The sequence below is a fragment of the Zalophus californianus genome, chromosome 6 (genome assembly GCF_009762305.2).
Source record: "Zalophus californianus isolate mZalCal1 chromosome 6, mZalCal1.pri.v2, whole genome shotgun sequence".
NCBI lineage: Eukaryota > Metazoa > Chordata > Mammalia > Carnivora > Otariidae > Zalophus > Zalophus californianus.
In genome coordinates, this window is record NC_045600.1 from 121,992,623 (window position 1) to 122,015,317 (window position 22,695).

At 36.6% G+C, this 22,695-nt stretch overlaps 1 protein-coding gene across 5 annotated transcripts in view; it reads left to right on the top strand.

The window, feature by feature from the left end:
* UBE3A (ubiquitin protein ligase E3A) overlaps positions 1-22,695 on the top strand; it is a 97,656-nt gene that overhangs the window by 24,715 nt on the left and 50,246 nt on the right. Inside the window, exons 2-5 of one of the 5 annotated variants that reach the window (XM_027569569.2) lie at positions 203-266; positions 2,447-2,566; positions 4,051-4,250; positions 5,815-5,859. The exons of 1 other annotated variant lie outside the window; for it this stretch is intronic. In XM_027569569.2, coding sequence (XP_027425370.1) covers positions 5,858-5,859 — 2 coding nt within the window. In that variant the 5' untranslated portion in view covers positions 203-266; positions 2,447-2,566; positions 4,051-4,250; positions 5,815-5,857. The remainder of the gene's footprint in view (positions 1-202; positions 267-2,446; positions 2,567-4,050; positions 4,251-5,814; positions 5,860-22,695) is intronic. 3 more of the 5 variants (XM_027569568.2, XM_027569570.2, XM_027569571.2) reach the window with 3 other exon arrangements.

The following is a 22,695-nucleotide window of genomic DNA, read 5'->3' on the forward strand; positions in this document are numbered from 1 at the left end:
CTAAAAGCACTGAGGCAACAGGGCCTGTCTGACCACCCTTGCATGCATCCTGGCAACAGCATTAGGGACACTTGTCTGTTCATATGTTTTTGGATATTCATAAATATTAACAAAATGAATTTCCTTTTAATGAATTTGGGGGGAATTGAGTTTATCCAGCTGTTTATGTGAAAAGAATTGAGTGAGGTGTTTTATATTTTAGGTTAAAAATCTGTAAGAACCTGATTTTAGAATTCACCAGCTCCTCAGAAGTTTGGCGAAATATGGTATGTTTCTGTTTTATTTTTTGGAATTCAAAATTGCATGTATATCTTAATGTCATAGTTAGAATATAACGACAAACATTTTCAGCAAATTTGGGTGCTTGCCATTTTTAAAGCATTGTGCAAGGTACTAAATCACTGCTGCCAGGTAGACTATGAGGGACATAAGTGGGATTCTGAAAGAAATCAGAAGAGATTAGTGTGTTATGAGAAGTGAAATCTTATGCATGAGAAGATTGGACGGGGCAGGTTTGGCTGTTAGACTATATGAGTTAATAATAGCTTCCATTTGTTGAGCTCTTACTATGTGCCAGGCACTATTCTGAGCAATTTATATGTTGGTTTGTTCATCCTCAGGACAGCCCTCTGAAAAAGACACTATTATAGTCTTAATTCTCCCTATGACTGAAATGAGGCTCAGAATGGTTAAGGAACTTGCCCAAGAGTTGCCATCTAGTTAAGTGACCGAACAGGGACTTGAATCCAGATTGGCTCTGGAGCTTGTTTGTGCTCTGTTGAGTACTGGCCCTCATAAAAAAGGAGACAGTAGAGAGAACTTGACTCAGTAATTTTCAAAATACATGTAGCTCTTTAATGGATTAATTTACTTCAGTTGATTAGTTAAGAGGTATTTTAACTTGTGTTGACAGATTAGAAAGTTAGACTTCTTTGGATCTTCTAAATCTATATACACATTTAGTATTATGAGAGAGAACCCAAGAGGGAACATGGTTCATTTCGGGGATGCCATTGCCTCTTCCTCATGTGGCCTCAGGAATGTCCTAGGCTCTTATTAGGAGACATGTAGCTATGATAGGGAAATTGTATTATTTCTTCCAGGGATTATAAGTCCCATTTATTGAAGTCACCTCAAGTTATTTATATATACTAAGGCCAACCCTCACCTTTATTTGAATTTGAAGCCCAAGTTTATAGGCTGCTGCAGAGGTATGAGCCTAAGCACTGATATTTCAAGTCTTCTCTTCATATTCTCAGATACCTTACTATTTTATATGGAGTTTTGGGTCCATGCTGGTAACCACCTTCTGTAGTTGTCTCTTGTCACTTCAAAGTGACTATCAAAGGGTATTTTATTTTATTTTCTTTAGTTAACTATCAAGGGTATTTTTTTCTCCCTCTTAATTTTCTCATTTTTCCTTAGTTCACTTTTCAGATTTGGCCTGGATATACAGTTTGGTAGGGAAATAATTAAGGGGAAAAGTAGCTGCACAAAATGAGTTCTCGATACTGGGATATTTCAGATGTATATCTTTGCCAGAATTATATAGGATTAGGATGTCTGATAAATTTGAACCGTGACAATCAAGAAAGTTCAGCTAAGGCCACGTAAGGGAATCAAAAGATACTAGGTTGAGGGAGGAGGACATATTTTTACATTTTGCCAGTCTTCATGAAATTGAGTATTAGTGGATTTATGGCTGAGAAAGAATAGAAAAGATTTTCATGAAGTACCCAAGATGTTTGGGCTAATGTTAGATTACCTTACTTAAATATAGAATAAGTAGGACTAGACTCTGTGTGTGTGTGTGTGTGTGTGTGTGTGTGTGTGTGTGTGTGTGTGTGTATAATTATCTGTTAAGCATTTGGCTACCTGGAAAACCCTATGACTGTTAGTCTCATTTAAACAATTGCCATATTCTAAATCTTTGCTCCATTACATATATATAACTATGAAACTCTCCTATAGTAAAACTAACACCAAAAAATTCTAACCCTGGATAGGAAATCAGTAGATTTGAGTTTTAATCTTCGCTTCTGCACTAATTCTAAAATCTTGGGCAAGTCAATTAATCACTCTAAGTCTGCTTAATTTGTTTTTTGTTTGTTTGTTTTCTTAAATTCTTGCTGTAGTATCTGCCCTGATTAGGTAGAGCCAGAGTTGTCATGAGACTCAAACAAGATATTGTTAACCAAAGTGCATTGTAAACTGTAACACTCCATAAAAGTACAAGAGATTATCACCACATTTTCTCAAGAGAAGAGATCATTTAAGGGGAAAAAATAATGCTGGAAAATAGTCCTTAAAAGCATTTCTATGATAATTACTCTTCTGATGAATGTTGCATTGACACCTAATTTGAAGCTTTGAAGATTATTTTTTGAACGATGGATTGGATTTATATATTAAAGTGTTCTAACTAAAGATTTGTTTAATTTGTTAGAGTTATTAAACCTACGCTCAGATCAAGTTAGCAGCTAGACTGGTGTGACAACCTGTTTTTAATCAGTGACTCAAAGCTGTGATCACCCTGATGTCACCGAATGGCCACAGCTTGTAAAAGGTAATTTTGAATGTTATTTTACAGCCTTTAAAAGGCTGTTATTGTAAAGTAAAATACGTGCTGTAAAAAATGAAGAAAATGTGTAGTTGGCAGGAATAATGTGAATAGTTTATCTAAGTGTTAATGCGCTTCTCCATTAAATAACCTTCCTAAAATATTTTATGCTTTCCCCCCAGATCTGTGTGTATAAATAAACAGGAAAGTATTTCTCAAAAATTTCAAGTTTTTAAATAAACATTATGAACGTTATAAAAACTATGAAAAAATTCTCAATGTGCATTTTATGTTGTGAGAGTTTTAACTAAAATGCTTCTCTAGAAATTTTTACAACTTTAATAAAACTGGTGTAATTTTCTTTCCTAAAGAGTTGCAGTGGAGGTAAAAGGAGTGACTTGCAGGCTGGACAAGCTGCACCCATTATTATTGGAAATGAGCCTCCATTTGAATGTTCTGGCTCATGCTGCAGTATTTAGATTAGGAGGCATTTTGTGATCACTTTTCTGTGATCCAAATCAAGACCCTAAAATAGAGACTTCCAATAGTTATTTTTTATTTTCTAATATTACTGTTCTACAGTTTTTTTTCTGGTTTGTTATTGTGACAAATTTTAGGTTAACCTGAGTCAGTACTTTTTTTTTTCCTCTTTGGTTATATCCTGAATTTGGTAAAGTTACGAACATGTACTAGATCCTTACTTCCCAAAACTCGACAGTAATGAATAAAGAGACTCTTTAGTGGCCAAAGTAAAGCTTTGAAACAATTGGTAGATGTTAGATAATTTCATAGTTTTGGAAATGAATGCTAACTTTAGGATATTTTTTGGTAAGTTATTTACAGTATTACAGAAATACAAGCAGAATGACTAGAAATTTATTCAGACATGTACTATTACTTATAACTGCCAGAAAAGTGTTTCTGTTAGTTTTTTCTATATTCACTTTTCTTTTAAGTAAAAATTTCCATTTTGAGTAGAAAACAGCTTGGGCTAATAACCATGTTTATGAGACCCAGGATAGACCTGTTTTAGGGTAATACCCTTTCATTCCTTTCTTATTCTTTTGTCCTTCTGTTAGACTGAATTGGTTTGATTACTTGGTTTGACAAATGTTTTTTGTAGCTCATTTGAATATATGTTAATATTAAATGGTAATCCACTATATTTATAATAATTTGGTGACAGTTTGATGCTAATGTTTACATATTCTCTTGTTTAGGGAACAGAAATTGGAAAACAGTGTAGTTACTTTTCGATGATGTATTTAACTTCTCTCCCATTTCTCAAAACTTTGTAGCAGTTATATATTGTGCTTCTAAGACTCAGATTTGTTTTCCTTCTGCTTGTGTCTTACCTTTTTGCAGTAGTATTTTAATTTTCCTGTCATTGTGTCCTCATTTTTTTTCCCTCTCTCTTTCTCTCCCTGTTAATTTTGAAAGTTTTGCCGCCTGCGTGTTTGAAAGCTTCTAATCTGCCTCTCTTCCCTTAGTGCCAGCAGGTTTATTTTTTGTTTTGCAAGCCTGCTCTGCCTCCTTACAGTATGACATCTGATGCTGGAGGGTCGCACTTTCAAAAATGAGTCAGCTGGTACATGGGGTTATCATCAGTTTTTAGCTCTTCTGTCTGAGACATACAAACAAGTTTGGAAGCAATCTTGGGGTACTTACCCACAAGGCTGGTGGAGACCAGGTGTGTCACAAAGGTGATTTGCTTGCTCCCTGGGGGAGAGGGTGGAGTGAAATTTTTGCATTTGTGTCAGTGCCAAGTCACTGCCACCTCCAGCATGCCCCAATTTTTAGTTCTAATATAACTTTGTGCAAAATTGAAAATGTAAATATACTGCAAAGAGGATCTAAAATATTTGAGCTGCTGGAGTCTCTCTCTCTCTTTTTTTTTTTTTTTTTTTTTGCATTCTTGTCCTTGGACTCTAAATGAACTGCAGTGAGGGGTAATTTTGAAAGTCTAATAAAGAAGTAAGATTTTTAAAAGCTAAGAAATGTGGAGAACAGTGTTTCTTTTTTTTTTTTTTTTGCTGGTGGCTCTAATTTTAAGATTCTTTTGTTAAAGTTGTTCACAATTAGAAGTCTCAAGTCAGTGATAAATTTACAGATCAGGTCATTGTAATGTCATTTGGAAAATGTAGTTTTTGATCTCTAAAAAAATTTTTGAGAATTTGAGTGTTAGCAATCAATATTATGTTGATTTAACTTAGTATATATTGACCAGTGCTGTTTATAAAACTGAATAGGGTAAGAGGAATTTATTTTTTTAACAGCATGGTAGGAATATGCAAAATTCATTCATATCCCAAAATGAAAGTAAGACTTTTTAATGTCTTAGAATTTTGAATATTTCTATGCAAGATAGTAACAGTATATTAAAAAATAATAGAAAACAACTGGCAACTATTTATAACTGAAATCAGTTCACAATTATCCATAGTAACATTTTAATACCCCAGCTTGGTACACTTTTGATAGGTAATGCATTTTGCCAGTATATTTTCAGGGAAGGTTAATTTCGTTGTTGAACCAAGATAATCGTGATTAGAATGGTAAATCTGACTTAAAAGTGTCTCAAAATTCACTAAGGCTAAAAGATTAAAATTTGAATTATCTAGAGCAGAAGTTAGCAAACTTTTTCTCAACGGGCCAGATAATAAATACTTTAGGCTTTGTGGGGCATATATCTCTGTCAGTTTCTCAGCTCTGCTCTTGTAGTGTCAAAGCAGCCATGGACAATATATGTAAATGAATGAATTGTGGCTGTATTCTAATACTACAAAAATAGGTGCCTGACCCAGGCCTTAGTTTGTTGTCCCAGGAAATAGTTTGCTGACCCCTGATCTAAATAAAGTTTGGGACTGTGAATACCAGTGAATACTTTTGATATTTTGGATAACCAATAGTTGGCTGTAGAAAGTTTCATAGTTGTATGTTTTTATTATAAATATTTGACTTTGTGAATAATTATGATTTATTATACATTTTACTCCTTTGTATGTTGGTATCTAAATAGTGTTTATAGTATCCTTTCCTTAAAAAAATGCACTAATTTTTTTATTAGTCCAGCTTTTATAATAAACGTGTTGAATGGCAATCTGATCACTTTTTTCTTCTGTTAAAATCTTTAGTTACTTTTAAAACTGTTAACGATTAAATCTTGTTTTCAAATTTGTCTACTAATATAACATGTCTGCCCATTTTTGGAATATGGAATGTTTTGCTTAACTTTCCTCAATTGCATTTTACAGATCACCAGGAGAACCTCAGTCTGACGACATCGAAGCTAGCCGAATGTAAGTGTAACTTGGTTGCGGCTGTGGTGTCTTTTAAGTTACCCTAGATTGCTTTAAAGGTATTAAATTATTTGAAAATTATTTCTAGTTATAAGAGAGTAATACATTAAAAAATGGGAGAGAGGAGTGTGCCTACTATTTTTCCTACCAAATAAATACTTCTGAGCTTTGGTACCATGTCACTAGATACTTCTGGTAGATAGTTGTATACTCCTGCATTATAATGTGTTTTTGGTTACCTGGCAGTTGTGTGGAAATAGAGAGGGGAAAGAGTTCAGGTTAACAGTCATCTATTAAATACTCACTAATCAGCTGGTGATGTGTTGTGGATACAAAGATGCGTAATAATTAGTTCCTAACCCACAGAATTTTATAGTCTGCTGGGTGTGAAAGAGAAATCTTTAGTCATTGTGCTAGAAGGATACCCAGAATGCAACAGGAGCATAAAGGAGTACTGGGTTACCTGGGTATATAGTAGGAACCTAATCCATGTGGCAGGGAAGTAGGGGTGGCCAGGGTAGGCCAAATTAAATCTTGAAGTGTAACTGGGAGTTAGGTAGTGGAAAGCATCAGCAGAGTTGTTCTAGGCAGAAGTATGGGTGAAGTTATAAAGCGGCATAGTGAGCATAGGGAACAGGCAGTTGAGGATTTTTAGATCATAAACTGGCTGAAAGGCAGGAAAATGAAGGAGGTAAGACTTGAGAGAAAGGGCTAGAGCCTTGCATGGTATGTGAAAGACCTAGGCCTATCTCTTCGGTATTTGGGAGTCAATAAAGAATTTGCTGAGGAAGGAGTAGTAACCTTGTTAGACATAAAATTTTAATAGTTTTGGCAGGAGAGAAACAGAATTGAAGAGAAGTGTGTGGTGGTAGGGTGACCAGGGCTTCAGCAGTTCAGTCAATAAAAGCTTTTTTGTGTATTTATTTTAAAGATTTATTTATTTGTCAGAGAGAGAGAGACAACACAAGCAGGGGGAGAGGCAGGCAGAGGGAGAAGCAGGCTCCCCGCTGAGCAAGGAGCCCGATGTGGGACTCGATCCCAGGACCCTGGGATCATGAGCTGAGCCAAAGGCAGCCACTTCACCGCCTGAGCCACCCAGGCGTCCCTCAGTCAGTAAAAGCCTTAAAAAGGACAGTGACAGAATAGGAATTCAAGATAACGCTCTCTGGATGTGTAAGAAAAATACTGGGAAAGTGAAATAGGTAAGACTTTAGTATTGATTGTAAGAAATTAAGAAGTTTAAGGTAATGGGAAGGTGGTAATTATTAAAGGAAGGTTTTTGAGGTAGTAAGGGTTGGAATGAAGAATATAGGTATAGGGATTGCTCTGGAGTAAGAGCAAAGAGCCCATCTTGTGAAACTAGAAGGAGGTAAAGATGGGTATGTGATGTTAACTGTGTTTGTAGGTGAGAATGGGGATGTCAAGGTGATTTTTACCTGAAGTATTTTCTCAGTAAATTCGTTTAGGTCTGCTACACCACTGTTTCTGTCTCCTTTGAGATGATACTAGATACTTCTTGAAAAGGAGGTTCAATTGTTAAGTTTGGAAACTGCAGAGTTAAACAGGTTTCTTTACTGAAAACGGTGGAAATACACTTTAAAGTACTGATAAACATTGTGAATCTCCAAGAAGGGACTGTAAGATGTATTTTTCAAATTTATGTGTCTATGTAACTTTTTTTTTCTAAAAACTTTTTTGTGGTAAAATAACACGTAACAAAAGTTGACCATCTTTATTATTTTTAACTATGTAATTCAGTTATGTTAATATTGTAGTGCAGGGGCGCCTGGGTGGCTCAGTTGGTTAAGCGACTGCCTTCGGCTCAGGTCATGATCCTGGAGTCCCGGGATCGAGTCCCGCATCGGGCTCCCCGCTCAGCGGGGAGTCTGCTTCTCCCTCTGACCCTCTTCCCTCTCATGCTCTCTATCTCTCATTCTCTCTCTCTCAAATAAATAAATAAAATCTTTAAAAAAAAAAAAATATTGTAGTGCAGCCATTGCCACCATCATCTCTACAACTCTTCATCTTGCAGTACTGGAACTATTCCCCCTTCAGCCTATCCTCTGGCAACCATCTTTTTACTTTCTAGGTCTGTGATTTTGACTGCTCTGTCCCATATAAATGGAATCATTTATATTTGTCTTTTTGTGATGGGTTATTTCACTTAGCATAATGTCCTCAAGGTTCATCCACATTGTCGCATATGTCAGAATTTTCTTCCTTTTTATGGCTAAATATTCTAGTGTGTGTGTGTATGGCATTTGGTTTATCCTTTCACCCATCGATGGACACTTGGGTTTCTTTCATGTTTTTGCTATAATGAATAATGCTGCCATGAACATGGGTGTACAAGTATCTCTTTGAGACCCTGCTTTCATTTCTTTGGGTATATACCCAGAAGTAGGATTGCTGGATCATATGGTAATTGTTTAATTTTTTGAGGAACCTCCATACTGTTTTCCACAGTGACTGTACCATTTTACATTCCAGCCAAGGGTTATAATTCTTCCACATTCTCGTCAGTACTTGTAATTATCTGTTTTTGATAGTTGCCATCCTGATGAAGTGATTTTTTTTTTTTTAAGATTTTATTTATCTGAGAGAGAGAATGAGAGACAGAGAGCATGAGAGGGAGGAGGGTGAGAAGGAGAAGCAGACTCTCTGCTGAGCAGGGAGCCTAATGTGGGACTCGATCCCGGGACTCCAGGATCATGACCTGAGCCGAAGGCAGTCGCTTAACCAACTGAGCCACCCAGGCGCCCCGAAGTGATTTTTTAATTGTAGCTTTGTGACCATGTAACTTTTTAAGAAATATCTTTTAATAGTATTTTGTGGAACACAGAGTTTGATTACGGAACTTGAGGATACTATGGAAAACTTGGAAAGTGTCTGGGGGGAATGGGTGAAGAAGTAGACCAAATATTATTGAGTCTTATGCTACTGAGTGGCCAGTTGAAGTTAGGAAACTTACCATAGTTGGAGTTTAAAGACTTTTATCTAATAGCCAGAAAAGAGGCATGGTATTTCAAGGCTGGGTGTTAAGCAGAGCAGATAGGACAGAACTACTAATGGCATGGGCATAGGCTGTTAACACTGAAGTGGTTGAGTTTATATGTCATTGGTGATGGCCATAATTGGGTAGGTTGTGGGGCCAGGTAGAAGTGTTGGGTTGGTTATAAAAGCCTGATAGGTCAAAGAGATAGTTCAGTGTAAATGAAATTTTTAGAAGGATATAGATGATGATGATCAAGGGTTGGGTGTTTAATATGCTTACGGTGGTGATTGACTGATGTAGAGAGGAGGTGAAGCTTTTTGAAGAAAAGTAAGTATTTTGGGTGAGAGGGGGCTAAAGTGTTGGGATAGATCATGAATACAGACATCGAAGTTGGCTTGCTGGTGATGTAACTGGGGGCAAAATGGAGCCTTTAGTATAATGGGTATAATTTACCATAAGAGAGGGGAAACATATTGAGGTAGATAACATGACTTTCAAAGTGTAAGTTGTATTTGTGTTATGTTTTATTTTGTTTAGATGGACGTTGTTTTAAATACAAGGAATTAGAAGAGTAATAGTGGACTTAAGGGTTTTAGTTGTCTGTGAAAAAGTTCACAGAAAAGGGATACAAGATAAGTAGTGTCTTTTGGGGTAATCCAGGCTTTAGTGAAAGCTAAGAGGTTGGGGAACCATTATATAAAGCATTTGAAGATTAGGGACAACCTGTATTTTAAAAGTTTTTGTAGAGATCTTAAGAGTTAGATTAGTGGAACAATTCAATAGTAAAGAATAGAAAAGGGTAGGTGAAGCTTGGTACTTTGTAGTAAAAATCAAGGATGGCAGTAATGTGAGGCATGATAGGATATTTGTCACAAGATTCCAGATGAAGCTCTGGTATTAAGTTCTGGTTGAGTTCAGCAAACTTACGCTGTTTAACTTCACCATGTTAAGGTAGAATAGCAGGAAATTAGACCTACCACAATGTCTCGATAATGGTGTGTAAGGTTCCAGACATAATCACTGTAATGTAGCTCTAAGTCTTCATGTCTGCCCCCATTTCTCAAATTCCTATACCTTTGGAAACCATACCAGGCAGTAGTTTAATAAGGTGAATAGGTCAACGTTTGTTCTACCATAATTTCATGAGTCTTGATTTACAGAATAGATAATGAAGGATTCTTGGTTTTATCTAAGAATTAGCTAGGGTCTTTGATTAATGGCTGCATCTTACATTTATTGAAGTATGATTTTTTTGGGCACTTGCAGGCACATTTGCATTTGGCATCTTTTAACTAGGGAACATCTTGGGTCCATTTTAAATGGTAATTATATAAAATTAAAGAATATACCCGTTTGTTTTTAGGAATTCTTAGTGTTGTCTGTTCTCTAGGGTGCAGAAAAACATAGTAAACATTTTTAACATTTGCATGCCATTCTGTGGTTTAGCCTAGAAATAGAACTAACACAAGAACCCAGATCTTTTTATCCAATTGTATGTATATTCTCTCTCTGTTTTGTTTAAACTTATATATTAGTCGCATCTTTTTGCACATATTAATTTAGACTTTAATTTTTTTAATGATTTCAAAGCAGTTTCTTTGATTTTCTTCAGATTTCTCATCTTTTTGTATTTACTCTCCACCCCCATCTTTAATGCTTCGGTTGTTTTCAGGTGTATAACCAAGACAGTAAATGGAACAAGAGTAAACGTATCAAGTGATTTATGGTTCCATATATATCAAGGCTATTTAAATAAATACTTAGTTTTCTGTAAATGTTGGTATGACCTAAGACCCAGGTCTCAGGCCCATCATTATCTGTTTTCTCTAGGTAAAAGCTTTATCAACTCTTATATTTCTATCTCCAACTCCAACTTACCCTCTGAATTGTAGACTCATCTATCCAATAATTGAATGTCTGATTCTCAAACTTAACAAGTCCAAAATAGCTCTTGATTTCATCCTCTCAAATCTACTTGTCTTGTTATCTTTTTGCCATCTCAGTTGGTAGCAACTCTTTTTTTTCTTCCAGTTTATCCAAAACTTTGGAAGCATCTTTGATTTCTTTTTGTCTCACTCAAATTATCAGCAAATCATGTTGGCTCCATCTTTAAAATATCATAATTCAACCACTTGTCTTTTTACACCGTTTCCACCTCTATCACTCTTGATTAAAGCCATCAGCTTTTGCCAAAAGAATGAAATTGTTTCCCAGTAGTCTTGCTGCTTCCATACTTGCCCCTTTCAGTGTATTTTCTATGTAGCAGCCAGAGTGATTTTTTTAAAGATTTATTGATTTATTTTAGAGAAAGAGAGCACGAGTGGGAGAAGCAGAGGGAGAGAGAATCTGAAGCTGACTCCATGCTGAGCGTGGGAGCCTGACACAGGGCTCGATCCCCCAACCCTGAGATCATGACCTGAGCTGAAACCAAGAGTTGGATGCTTAACTGACTCCATCACCTAGGCCTCCCCAGAGTGATCTTCTTAAAATCAAAGTTAAACCATGTTATTTATGCTTAAAAAATTTCAAAGGCTTCCCACCTTAGAGTAAAATCTGAGGATCTGCAAGGCCCTGTATGAGCTCTCTTGGACTTGTGTGTCCTTTCCATTTCTCTTGCTCATCTTTGCACTGGCTTTATGGTCTTGCCCTTATGTTTTTGTTTTGTTTTGTTTTGTTTTTAAAGATTTTATTTATTTGAGAGAGAGAGAATGGGCGAGAGAGCACATGAGAGGGGGGAGGGTCAGAGGGAGAAGCAGACTCCCTGCCAAGCAGGGAGCCCGATGCGGGACTCAATGCAGGGACTCCAGGATCATGACCTGAGCCGAAGGCAGTCGCTTAACCAACTGAGCCACCCAGGTGCCCTGCCCTTATGTTTTGATGTTCTTGAGACTGGTGCCTATTGTTTGTGACCCTTCTCTGATATCCACATGGCTCCTTCTAGTTGCCTCAGAGCTCTCTGCTCAAATGATGCCTTATCAGAGAGGCCTTCATTGACCAACTTCATCAAAGAATGGTCATGTTCTGTGTTCTCTGTTACCCTTACCCTGTTAGACTTATCATCATGGGATTTAATGTCACTTGACTTGTTGCATATTGGTTTCTTTGTTGCATATTGACTTCTTTGTTGTCTGGTTCATTTAATTCTAGAATGGAAGCCTAATGAGAGTGCCTGGTCTAAATAGGTTGTAAATACTTAATATGTGAAAGAGTGAAATTACTAAATTAATGCAAAATGTTTATTTCTGCCTTTTTAATTCCCTTACAGAAATGTAGGAAGAATTTTCTGGCATCAGTTTATGTGTTAGTAAATGATAAATACGTACACAGCCCATAGAACTTGTGTAGTAGCGCCTAACGTCTTGAACACTTACCATATGACAAGCCACTATGCTCAGTACTCTATGTGCGTTCTATCATTTGATAGGAAGGGTGAGCCTTTTTAAAAAACAAACAATAACCGAAATATTATTTTATTTATTTATTTAGGTATATAAAGTTTAATTTCTTAAATTTGTATTTTATTTTTTATTGACATATAGTTGACACATAGTGTTACATTAGATTCAGGTACAGAGCATAGTCATTCAACAGCTTTCTGCATTATACCATGCTCACCACAAGTGTAGCTACCCATCTGTTACCATACAATGCTATTACAGTACCACTGACTATATTCCCTGTGCTGTACCTTTAATCCCTGTGACGACTTCATTCCATAACTGAAATCCTGTACCTCCCATTCCCCATTTTGGTACTCCCACTACCCTGCCCATCCCCTCTCCCCCAGCAGCCACCACTTTCTTCACTGTATTTAGGGGTCTGTTTCTGCTTTTTGTTTGTGTCCGGTTTTTTGTTTTGTTTCGTTTTGTTTTTTGTTAGATTATACATGTTAAGTGAAATCATACTGTCTTTGTCTTTCTGTGTCTTGCTTATTTCACTTAGCATACTGCCCTCTAGGTCCGTCAGTGTTGTCTTAAGTGGCAAGGTAATACTGCTTTTAGCTAAGCCTTTTAATCAGATTAGACTATGGAGATAGAGCTTGTATCTTCTGAGATGATAGGGAACTGGTACAGTTTTTTCCTTAAATTTTTGGTAAAATTCACCACTGAACCAATCTGGTTCCGGCACTTTCTGTTTTGGAAAGTCATTTATTCAGTTTTCATATCAGATATAGGCCTTTCAGGTTGTCTGTTTCTTCTCGTGAGTTTTGGCAGATTGTGTCTTTCAAGGAATTGGTTCATTACATCTAGGTTATCAAATTTGTGGGCATAGAGTTATTCATAGTATATCTTTTATCCTCTTAATGTTCATGGGATCTGTTGTGATGTCCCTCTTTCATTTGTAATACTAGTAATTTGTGTCCTCTTTTTTTTCTTAGTTGGCCTGGCTAGAGGAGTATTGATTTTTTACTAATCTTTTCAAAGAACCAGCTTTTGATGTTGATTTTTCTCTGTTGGTTTCCATTTTTCAATTTCATGGACTTGTGTTATTATTTCTTTTGCTTATTTTGGATTTAATTTGCTCTTTTTCTGGTTAAGGTGGGTGTGTAGATGATTAATTTTTTATCTTTGTTTCTAATACATGCATTCAAAGTATAAATTTCCCTCTAAGCACTGTTTTCACTGCATCCCAAAATTTTGATAAATTGTGTTTTCATTTTTATTTAGTTCAAAAGAGTTTTTAGTGTCTCTGGCGATTTCTTTGTTGACTTGTTTAATCTCCATGTATTTTGAGATTTTCCAGTTATCTTTCTGTTACTGATTCTGGTTAATTCTATTGTAGTCTGAGAGTAGACTAGAAATTATACATTGTATAATTTCTAGTCTTTTACGTTTGTTAAGGTATATTTTATGGCCCTGAATATGATATATCTTGATGCATGTTCCATGTGAGCTTGAGCAGAACAGTGTAATCTGCTGTTGTTGGATGAAGTGGTCCAGAGATGTCGATTATGCCTAGTTGGTTGATGGTGCTGTGGAGTTCAACTATGTCTTTACTGATTTTCTGCCTGCTGGATCTGTCCATCTCTAATAGAGGGATGTTGAAGTCTGCAACTACTATAGTGGGTTTGTCTGTTTTTTCTTGTAGTTCAGTTTTTATGTAGTTTGATGTTCTGTTGTTAGGTACCTACACAATAAGGATTGTTATGTCTTCTTAGAGAATTGACCTATTTATCATTATGTTGTACCACTCAACTCTGATGATTTACCTTGCTCTGAAGTTTTTCTGTCTGAAATTAGTATAGCTACTCTAGCTTTCTTTTGATTATTGTTAGCATGATACATTTTTCTCTTTATTTTTAATCTGTATCTTTATGTTTAAAGTGTCTGGGTGGCTCAGTTGGTTAAGCGACTGCCTTCGGCTCAGGTCATGATCCTGGAGTCCCGGGATCGAGTCCCGCATCAGGCTCCCTGCTCAGCAGGAAGTCTGCTTCTCCCTCTGACCTTCTTCCCTCTCGTGCTCTCTCTCTACCATTCTATCTCTCTCTCAGTAAATAAATAAAAATCTTTAAAAAAAATAAAGTGTAAACAGTATATAGTTGGATCTTATTTTTTGATCCACTCTGGCAATCTGTCTTTCAATTGATGCATTTAGACCACTCATGTTTAAAGTGATTATTGGGGTGCCTGGGTGGTTCAGTTGGTTAAGTGTCCAACTCTTGATTTCAGCTTGGGTCATGATTTTAGGGTCCTGGGATTAAGCTCCACATCAGGCTCTGCCCTCAGTGTGAAGTCTGCTTGTCCTTCTTCCTCTGCTTTTCCCCCACTCTTTCTCTGTCTCTTCCAAATAAATAAATAAATAAAATCTTCTAAAAAAATAAAGTGATTATTGATACAGTTGGATTAATACCTAACATTTTTGTTACTGTTTTCTATTTGTTGCACTTGTTCTTTTTTTGTTTTTGTCTTCTCTCTTTCTTCCTTTTCTGGTTTTACATGAGCATATTGTTCCATTTTCTCTCCTTTGTAAGTAGGAGTTACCCTTCATTTTTACTTTTCTTTTTGGGGTCGTCCTAGAGTTTCTGTATCTTTTTTATTTTTTTTGGATTTATTTATTTATTTGAGAGAGAGAATGAATGAGCACACAAGTAGGGAGGGGCTGAGGGAGAGGGAGAGAATCTCAAGCAGACTCCCTGATGAGTGCAGAGCCTGACAGGGGCTTGAGATCATGACCTGAGCCAAAATCAAGAGTTGGCTGCTTAACTGATGGAGCTACCCAGGTGCCCTTAGAGTTTTTATATCTTAACCTAGTCTACTTTTAAATAACACTATATCATATAATAGGGAGTTGTGAGTACCTTATAATAACAAAATAATCTTAATTTTTTCTTTGATTATCTGTAGTTTGAAAGTGATATGCCTAGGCATAGTTTTTGGTTTGGATGTAATTTTTTTGTGGGTTTTGGTGTGGGTTTTTTTGTTTTTTTGGGGGGGGGGGTTTGTTTCATTTTGTTTCATTTTTGTTTGTTTTTTTACATTTATCCTTGGTGTTTTCTGAGTTTCCTGGATCTGTGGTTTGGTGTCTGATATTAATTAAAAGGGGGCATTCTCAGTCTTTATTGTTTCAGATATTTCTTCTGATTCTGTCTCACTTTCTTCTTCTGATATTCCCATTATGTGTATGGTCTACTTTTGTAGTTTTCTCACAGTCCTTGCATATTGTTTTTGTCAGTCATTTTTCTCTTTGCTGTTCAGTTGTTGAAGTTTCTTTTGATACATCTTCAAGTTCAGAGTTTCTTTCTTCAGTTTCCAGTTCATTATTAAGCTCATCAAAGATTTCTGTTACAGTATTTTTGAACTCTGGCTTTCTTTGTTTGGGTCTTTGATTTTTCTCTGTTTACATTGCTCAACTGTTCTTTCATGCCATCTACTTTATCCATTAGAGCCCTTACATATTAATCATAATCGTTTTAAAGTTTTGGTGTGATAATTCCAGCATCCCTGCTGTATTTAGTTCTTATGCTTGCTATCTTTTCAGTGCTTTTTTGCCTTTAGTATGCCTCATAATTTTTATTGATAGCTGGGTATGATTTCCCAAGTAAAAGGAATTGCTATAAATAGGCCTTTAGTAATATGGTGGTGAGGTGTAAGGGGAAAAGGAAGCATTCTATAGTCCTGTGTTTCGGTCTCAGTCTTCTAGTGAGCCTGCCTGTGCCTCTGGATTGTGAACTTCATAAATATTTCTCATTTTTTTCCTCCCCTCTTAAGTGGAACAGGATGACTAGAGTGGGCTGGAGTTGGATGTTTCTCTTACACAGGTCAGTTAGGCTCTGAGAATACCTGGCAGATTAGGCTTGGGTTAACTAGTTTCTTCTGAGACCAAGCCTTGTTAAGAATAAAGTGCTCTGGTGTATCTCTTAATGGTTCCTTTTTCGCTCCCCTGCTAGAAGCATGAGGGGATTTTTCTACAACATTTGCTCTGAGAACGTGGTCAAGCTTCTTGATATAAATATCACAAAATTGTGGGGGCTCTGTTGGGACTAAGTCCCCCTAGAGTTTTTAACAATTAGATTTTTCTGTACTGAACCTCCAGGAATTTGTGCATGGAATTTAGGTTTTCCTATCGCATCAAAGGTCCCTCTGGCAATTTCCTGCTCTCTGCTTCAGTAAGCCGTGGCTCCCTGTATTTGCCTTTCTCTCCAGTCTTTGGGGCAGCATTTTGTTCTATATTCCTTTCTCAGTAGAAGAAGAGTTACTAATTTTTTAGTCTGTTCAGCTTTTTACTTGTTATTAGATTGGAGTAGCAGCTTCCTAGCTCTTCCATATGGAACTGAGAAGTCAGAAATTGAGATATAGCTTGGATGCTTTTATTTTCTATATGGAATGGGAGAAAATATTTCTGTATGACTTCCAGTTGAGGTATACTTAATGTGTATAATAGCATTTATGGATTAAACAACATCTTGAAGTACATTCTGAAGTAAAAGATACAAATCTCTTTAATCAGGTAGAGATCTTTTTTCAAGATCCTCTCCCATAGATTCTGATGTCATGTTCTTTCCTTTGCATATTCTTTTTATACTTCTGATATACCTATGAAACTGGGAGGTTTTTAAAAAAAAAATACTTATTTTTATTTATTTTTTTTGTTCCATTTTGTTTTAAATTCCAGTATAATTAACATACAGTGTTAGGTCAGTTTCAGATGCTGTATAGTGATTTCAACAGTTCTTTGCATTACTCATTGCTCATCACAGTAAGTATATACTCATAATCTCCTTTACCTATTTCATCTCTCTCCACACTCCTGGTTACCATCCCCTCTGGTAACCATCAGTTTGGTCTCTGTAAAGAGTCTGTTTTTTGGTTTGTCTCTTTTTTTGTTTGTTTTGTTTTGTTTCTTAAATTCTGCATATGAGTGATAGTATTTGTTTTTCTCTGACTGACTTATTGCACTTAGCATTATACCCTTTAGATGCATCCATGTTGTTGCAAATGCAAGATTTCATTCCTTTTTATGGCTGAGTAATACTCCATTTGTATGTGTGTGTGTACATGCGTGCGTGCGCACATAGATATTAGATGTATAGGTACACCACATCTTTGTCCATTCATCCATGGATGGACCCTTGGATTGCTTCCATATCTTGGCTATTGTAAATAATGCTGTAGTGAACATAGGGTGTGAATATCTTCTTGAATTAATGTTTTCATAGGGTAAATACCCAGTAGTGGAATTACTGGATCATATGGTAATTCTGTTATAAATTTTCTGAGGGAACTCCATACTGTTTTCGACAAGTGGTTGCACAGTTTGCATTCCAACCAACAGTGCACTGAGGGTTTCTTTTTCTGAAACTGGGAGGTGTTACAGTTAAGTACTAGAAAAAGGTAGGATTGTTTGACACTGTTAAGAGAAGAGAAATTGAAGGATCTTATTGAAGTTTCATAATTTGCTAGATTCTGAGAATATAATTGTAAAGAAGTTATTTGGTCATGTGTCTGAGGGAGGTTGCCATTTAAATAATAGGCACTTGTAATGAGGTGTATTGAGAGTAGGTACAGGTTGCTGTGGGAGCAGAGAAGGGATATGTAATCATCTTGGAAATGATATCTAAGCTGAGTCTTTGAGGATGACTTGGTATAAGTAGGGATTATAGGATTCTAGGTAAGAAGAAAACTTCTGAGACCTGGAGCCAATGAAGACAGCAGGAACAAGTCCTTTGAACTGTAGGAAGTTCTGTATTGCTGGAATGTAGATCTAGGAGATGGGGGGAGTTGTGCTAAAAAATGTAGCTGGAAGTAGAAAGCCTTGATGAGATAGTGAAAGGCCTTGACACTGCTGAAAAGTCCTGGGTTTTCTCCTGATAGACATAGGAGATAATGAAAAGTGTTAGGCATAGAAGTGGCCTGAGTCATAGTCTGTTTACTTTTCTACCAAATGAAACGTCATGTAAGCTTATATACATTCTCTTTTACTTTTTTTTTTTTTTGAGGGTGAGAGGCAGAGGGAGAGAGAATCTTTGTTTTTTTAAAGATTTTATTTATTTATTTGACAGAGGCAGAGACAGCGAGAGCAGGAACACAAGCAGGGGGCGTGGGAGAGGGAGAAGCAGGCTTCCTGCTGAGCAGGGAGCCCGATGTGGGACTCGATCCCAGGCCTCTGGGATCATGACCCGAGCCGGAGGCAGCCACTTAACGACTAAGCCACCCAGGTGCCCGGGAGAGAGGATCTTAAGCAGGCTCCACACCCAGTGCGGAGCCTGCAGGCTGGATCTCACAACCCTGAGATCATGACTTGAGCCGAGATCAAGAGTCAGACACTTAACTGAGTGAGCCACCCAGGCACCCCTATACATTCTCTTTTAAATAGAAGATATCACACTTCTTGTTCATGGTAGAGATGGATGAGTAGATGAACTGCCTCTGGCTGAGTCTTCTCAGAAAGTAGAATAAGCAGAACCTGGCTATTTTTGTTGAGGTACTCTAATAAAAGGGTTTTTAGAATCCGTGTGAATTATGCATTTTATTCATTATATCTTAACGTGTCCTTAAAAAGGTTTTAAGAAACATTAATGGGAATGGTGTACTTTTATTACATAGAAATTGTTAGCTATAAATGGGATTCAAGGCTAAAAGAGGTCAGTGAAAGGAAAAGGATGCTATTCCCCCTAAATTACTTAAAAGCAGGACTTTCTGATTTACTAGGTCCTTTATTGGCTTCTCCAGTCTCCTTCCTAGGATAATTGTTAAGTATTAAAGGACACACCATAACAAAAAACATTCACTGTAGTTTTTAATGAATGTTATTGTTTTTGTTATTTCAGTTTGTAGCACTACCTTCTACCCAGTTGCCCATGACAGAAACCTAGGCATTTAGCTCTTTCCACTTGTTTACTCCCTACAAACTACATCTTTTAAATATTTCTTGCATTAGTTTCCTTCCATTCATTCCTGTTACTACTACTTTCTTTCCCTGGTCTCTTACAGTAATCATCACCTAAGTGGATTACCTGCTCCACTTTTGCTAGCTTTGATCCCAGTTTACAAAATGTAGTTAGTCATAAAGGCAGATTTGACTTAGTCATTGACTTGCTTAAACCGTTTTGTGACTTGTATTGCAGGTGTTCTTATTTAGTGGTTTATGAATGGTATATGAATCTTCGGAAATTTTTTGCAAGGTGGAGTACATGTGCATTTTTATGGGGAGAAAGTCACCTTTATTAGATTACTCCTCTGTTGACTAAAATCAGAATTCCTTATTAAGTCTCATAATCTGGCTCCTCCCTGCCACTTCATATTTTTTAGTTCTTTTTTGAACATTATACTGTTGAACTTAAGTTGTCACAAGATGTTCTCAGTCCTTTGTGCCTTTACTCCCTCATTTCCTTATTACCAGAAACATTCTTTCAGTTTTTTTCATGAGCTGCTAGTCATCCTTTGTGACTTATATTGGCTAAGTTGTCTTTCTTTAAATGGCCATGCCTCTGTATTTCCTATGATACTAAAATCATCTGGCTTTCACCTCCTTAAAACAGTAAGTTTCTTGAAGAAAGAGCCCATATGAAGATACAGGACCTGGAATAGTACTAGATTCTCAAGCAGAGTTTGAACTATGCTGGAGACATTTGGAAGTCATCAGGTATTATTACCTTGAAAGAAGATGAAACGGCCCAAAGAAAATTTAAAAGAGAACGTGTCTAATAGCTAGTCCCTGGGGAGTATAAACATTTCCAGATTAGGAAGGGAAGTCTCTGAAGAACAACCAGAGAGAAAGGAGGAAATCAGGAAATGGTGTCCTGAAAGCCCACCGTAAATTTCCAGAAGGTCTACATTTCTCAGCAAGGTTAAACAAAATAAGGAGTGAAAAATGATGACTTGGCAAGAACAGTTTTTACATCACTAGATACAGAAGCTAGGTTATAGGTGCAGTAAGCCGTGACCTGTTTGTTTCCCACACACTGTTATTCTTGTTCTCCAATGATGCTTCTGGACTATTGTTATTCTCTCAGCATGAAAATTCCTGCTCCTTTTGAAGCTATGCATTCTGGGTATGTCATCCTCTGTCTTCATTGTTTAGTGATCGCCCAGTCACTTCTCCGTCTTTGATGAACTCATACTCTTCCACTCTACTCCAGATCCCTGAAGTCTTTGTTTATATGCTTAACTTCCAACTCCCTAGTATCAGAATTCCCCAACCATTTTATCTTTAATAATCTTCACTTCTGCTTTGCTGTGCCTTTCCATTCCCTTGGGCATGCTAATGTTTATTGTTTAATGTTAATTAAAACACCCACCTCAGGTTGTAGTCGTTGTATGCTTGCTTATTTGCTTTCTCTCATCCCATCTGTTTTTCCTTGTCTTTGAGAGGTGTCCTGTGGCCCCTCTACTGTCTTCCAGTTTCAACTCTCTGGTTCTTCTACTTCCTGACATGGAGTGTTCAGACTCAGGACATTGAATAGACCATATTCTGTATGTTCTCTTTTCACTCAGTTGGTTGTTTACTGTACAGAAGTTAAGTTCACTGTAGTCCTATTTGTCTATTTTTGGTTTTGGTATTATATTGAAGAATGGTGATTTTGTGTGCTTTTGGTGTTATATTGAAGAATATATATATTCAAGAATGTATTGCCAAATCCAATGTCATGAAGCTATTTGTGTTTATTTTGGGAGTTTTATAATGTCAGGTTTTATGTTTAGGTCTTTAGTCCATTATGAGTTAACTTTTTTTTTTTAATGTATAAGATGTAAAGGTCCAACTTCATTCTCTTCCATATGGATATCCAGTTTTCACAGTATCACTTGTGGGAGAGACTTTCCTTTCCCCATTGTGTAGCCTTGGCACCTGTGACAAAGCTCATTTGACCATATATGTAAGAGTTTATTTCTTGGTTGTCTGATGTGTTCCATTGGTCTTTGTGTCTTATCTTTATGCCAGTACCATACTGTTCTGATTTCTGTAGCTTTGTAAGATGTTTTGAAATCAGGAAGTATGAGACTGGCTTTGTTTTTCTTTCTCAAGATTGTTTTTGCTGTTTGGGTTCCATTGAAATTCCATATCCAGGAATTTTAGATTTTTTTTATTAAAAATGCCATTGAGATTTCAATAGGAGTTGAATTGAGTGTGGAGATTGCTTTGGGTAGTATGGACATTTTGACAATATCAAGTTTTACAGTCCATGAACACAGGCTCTTTACATTTGTGTCTTTAGTTTATTTCAGTAGTATTTTGTAGTTTTCATTGTACAATAGTCTCCCCTTATCTGTGGTTTTGCTTTTAGTGGTTTCAGTTACCCATGGTCAACTGTGGTCTGGAAGCAGGTGATTCTTAATATTGTCAGAGTAGTAGCCTAACACTACATTACAATGCTTATGTCATTCACCTCACTTCATTTCATCATATAGGCATTTTATCATTTCATACCATCACAGGAAGAAGGGTGAGTATAATACAGTAAGATATTTTGAGAGAGGCCACATTCATGTAACTTTTATTATATTGTTGAAATTGTTTTATTTCATTATTATTACCGTTAGTCTTTTAACCATGGCTAATTTATAAATTAAATTTTATCTTATGTATGTATAGGAAAAAAACATTATACAAAAGGTTTGGCACTATTGTGGTTTCAGGCATTCATGAGGGGCCTTGGAATGTATCCCCCATGGATAAGGGGGGACTGTTATACAAGTCTTCCACCTCCTGGGTTAAGTTTATTAGTAAAGTATTTTATTCTCTTTGATGCTGTTGTAAATGAGAATATTTTTTTAAAATTTCCTTTTGTTCATTGTTGATAGAAACACAACTGGTTTTTGCATTGGCTGACTTTTGTATCCTATAACTTTACTAAATTTGGTTTTTAGTTCTAATAGTTTTTTGGGGGGTCTTTGGGGTTTTCTCCATATAAGATCATGTCATCTGCAAACAGATAATTTTTTTTATCTTTTTTTTTTTAAGATTTTATTTATTTAATTGACAGAGAGAGAGACAGCGAGAAAGGGAACACAAGCAGGGGGAGTGGGAGAGGGAGAAGCAGGCTTCCCGCTGAGCAGGGAGCCCGATGTGGGGCTTGATCCCAGGACCCTGGGATCATGACCTGAGCCGAAGGCAGTCACTTAACCAACTGAGCCACCCAGGCGCCCCAAACAGAGATAATTTTGTTTCTTCCTTTCCAGTTTGGTTGCCTTTACTTATTTTTCTTGCTTGATTGCTCTGGCTAGGATTTCCAGTACTGTTTTAAAAAGAAGTGGTAAGAGCGGGCATCCTTGCATAGTTCCTATTTTAGAAGGAAAGCTTTCAGTTTTACACCATTAGGTATAATCTTTACATATATGGCCTTTATTATGTTGAGGTAATTTCCTTCTTTTTCTAGTTTTTTGAGTGTTTTTATTATGAAAGGA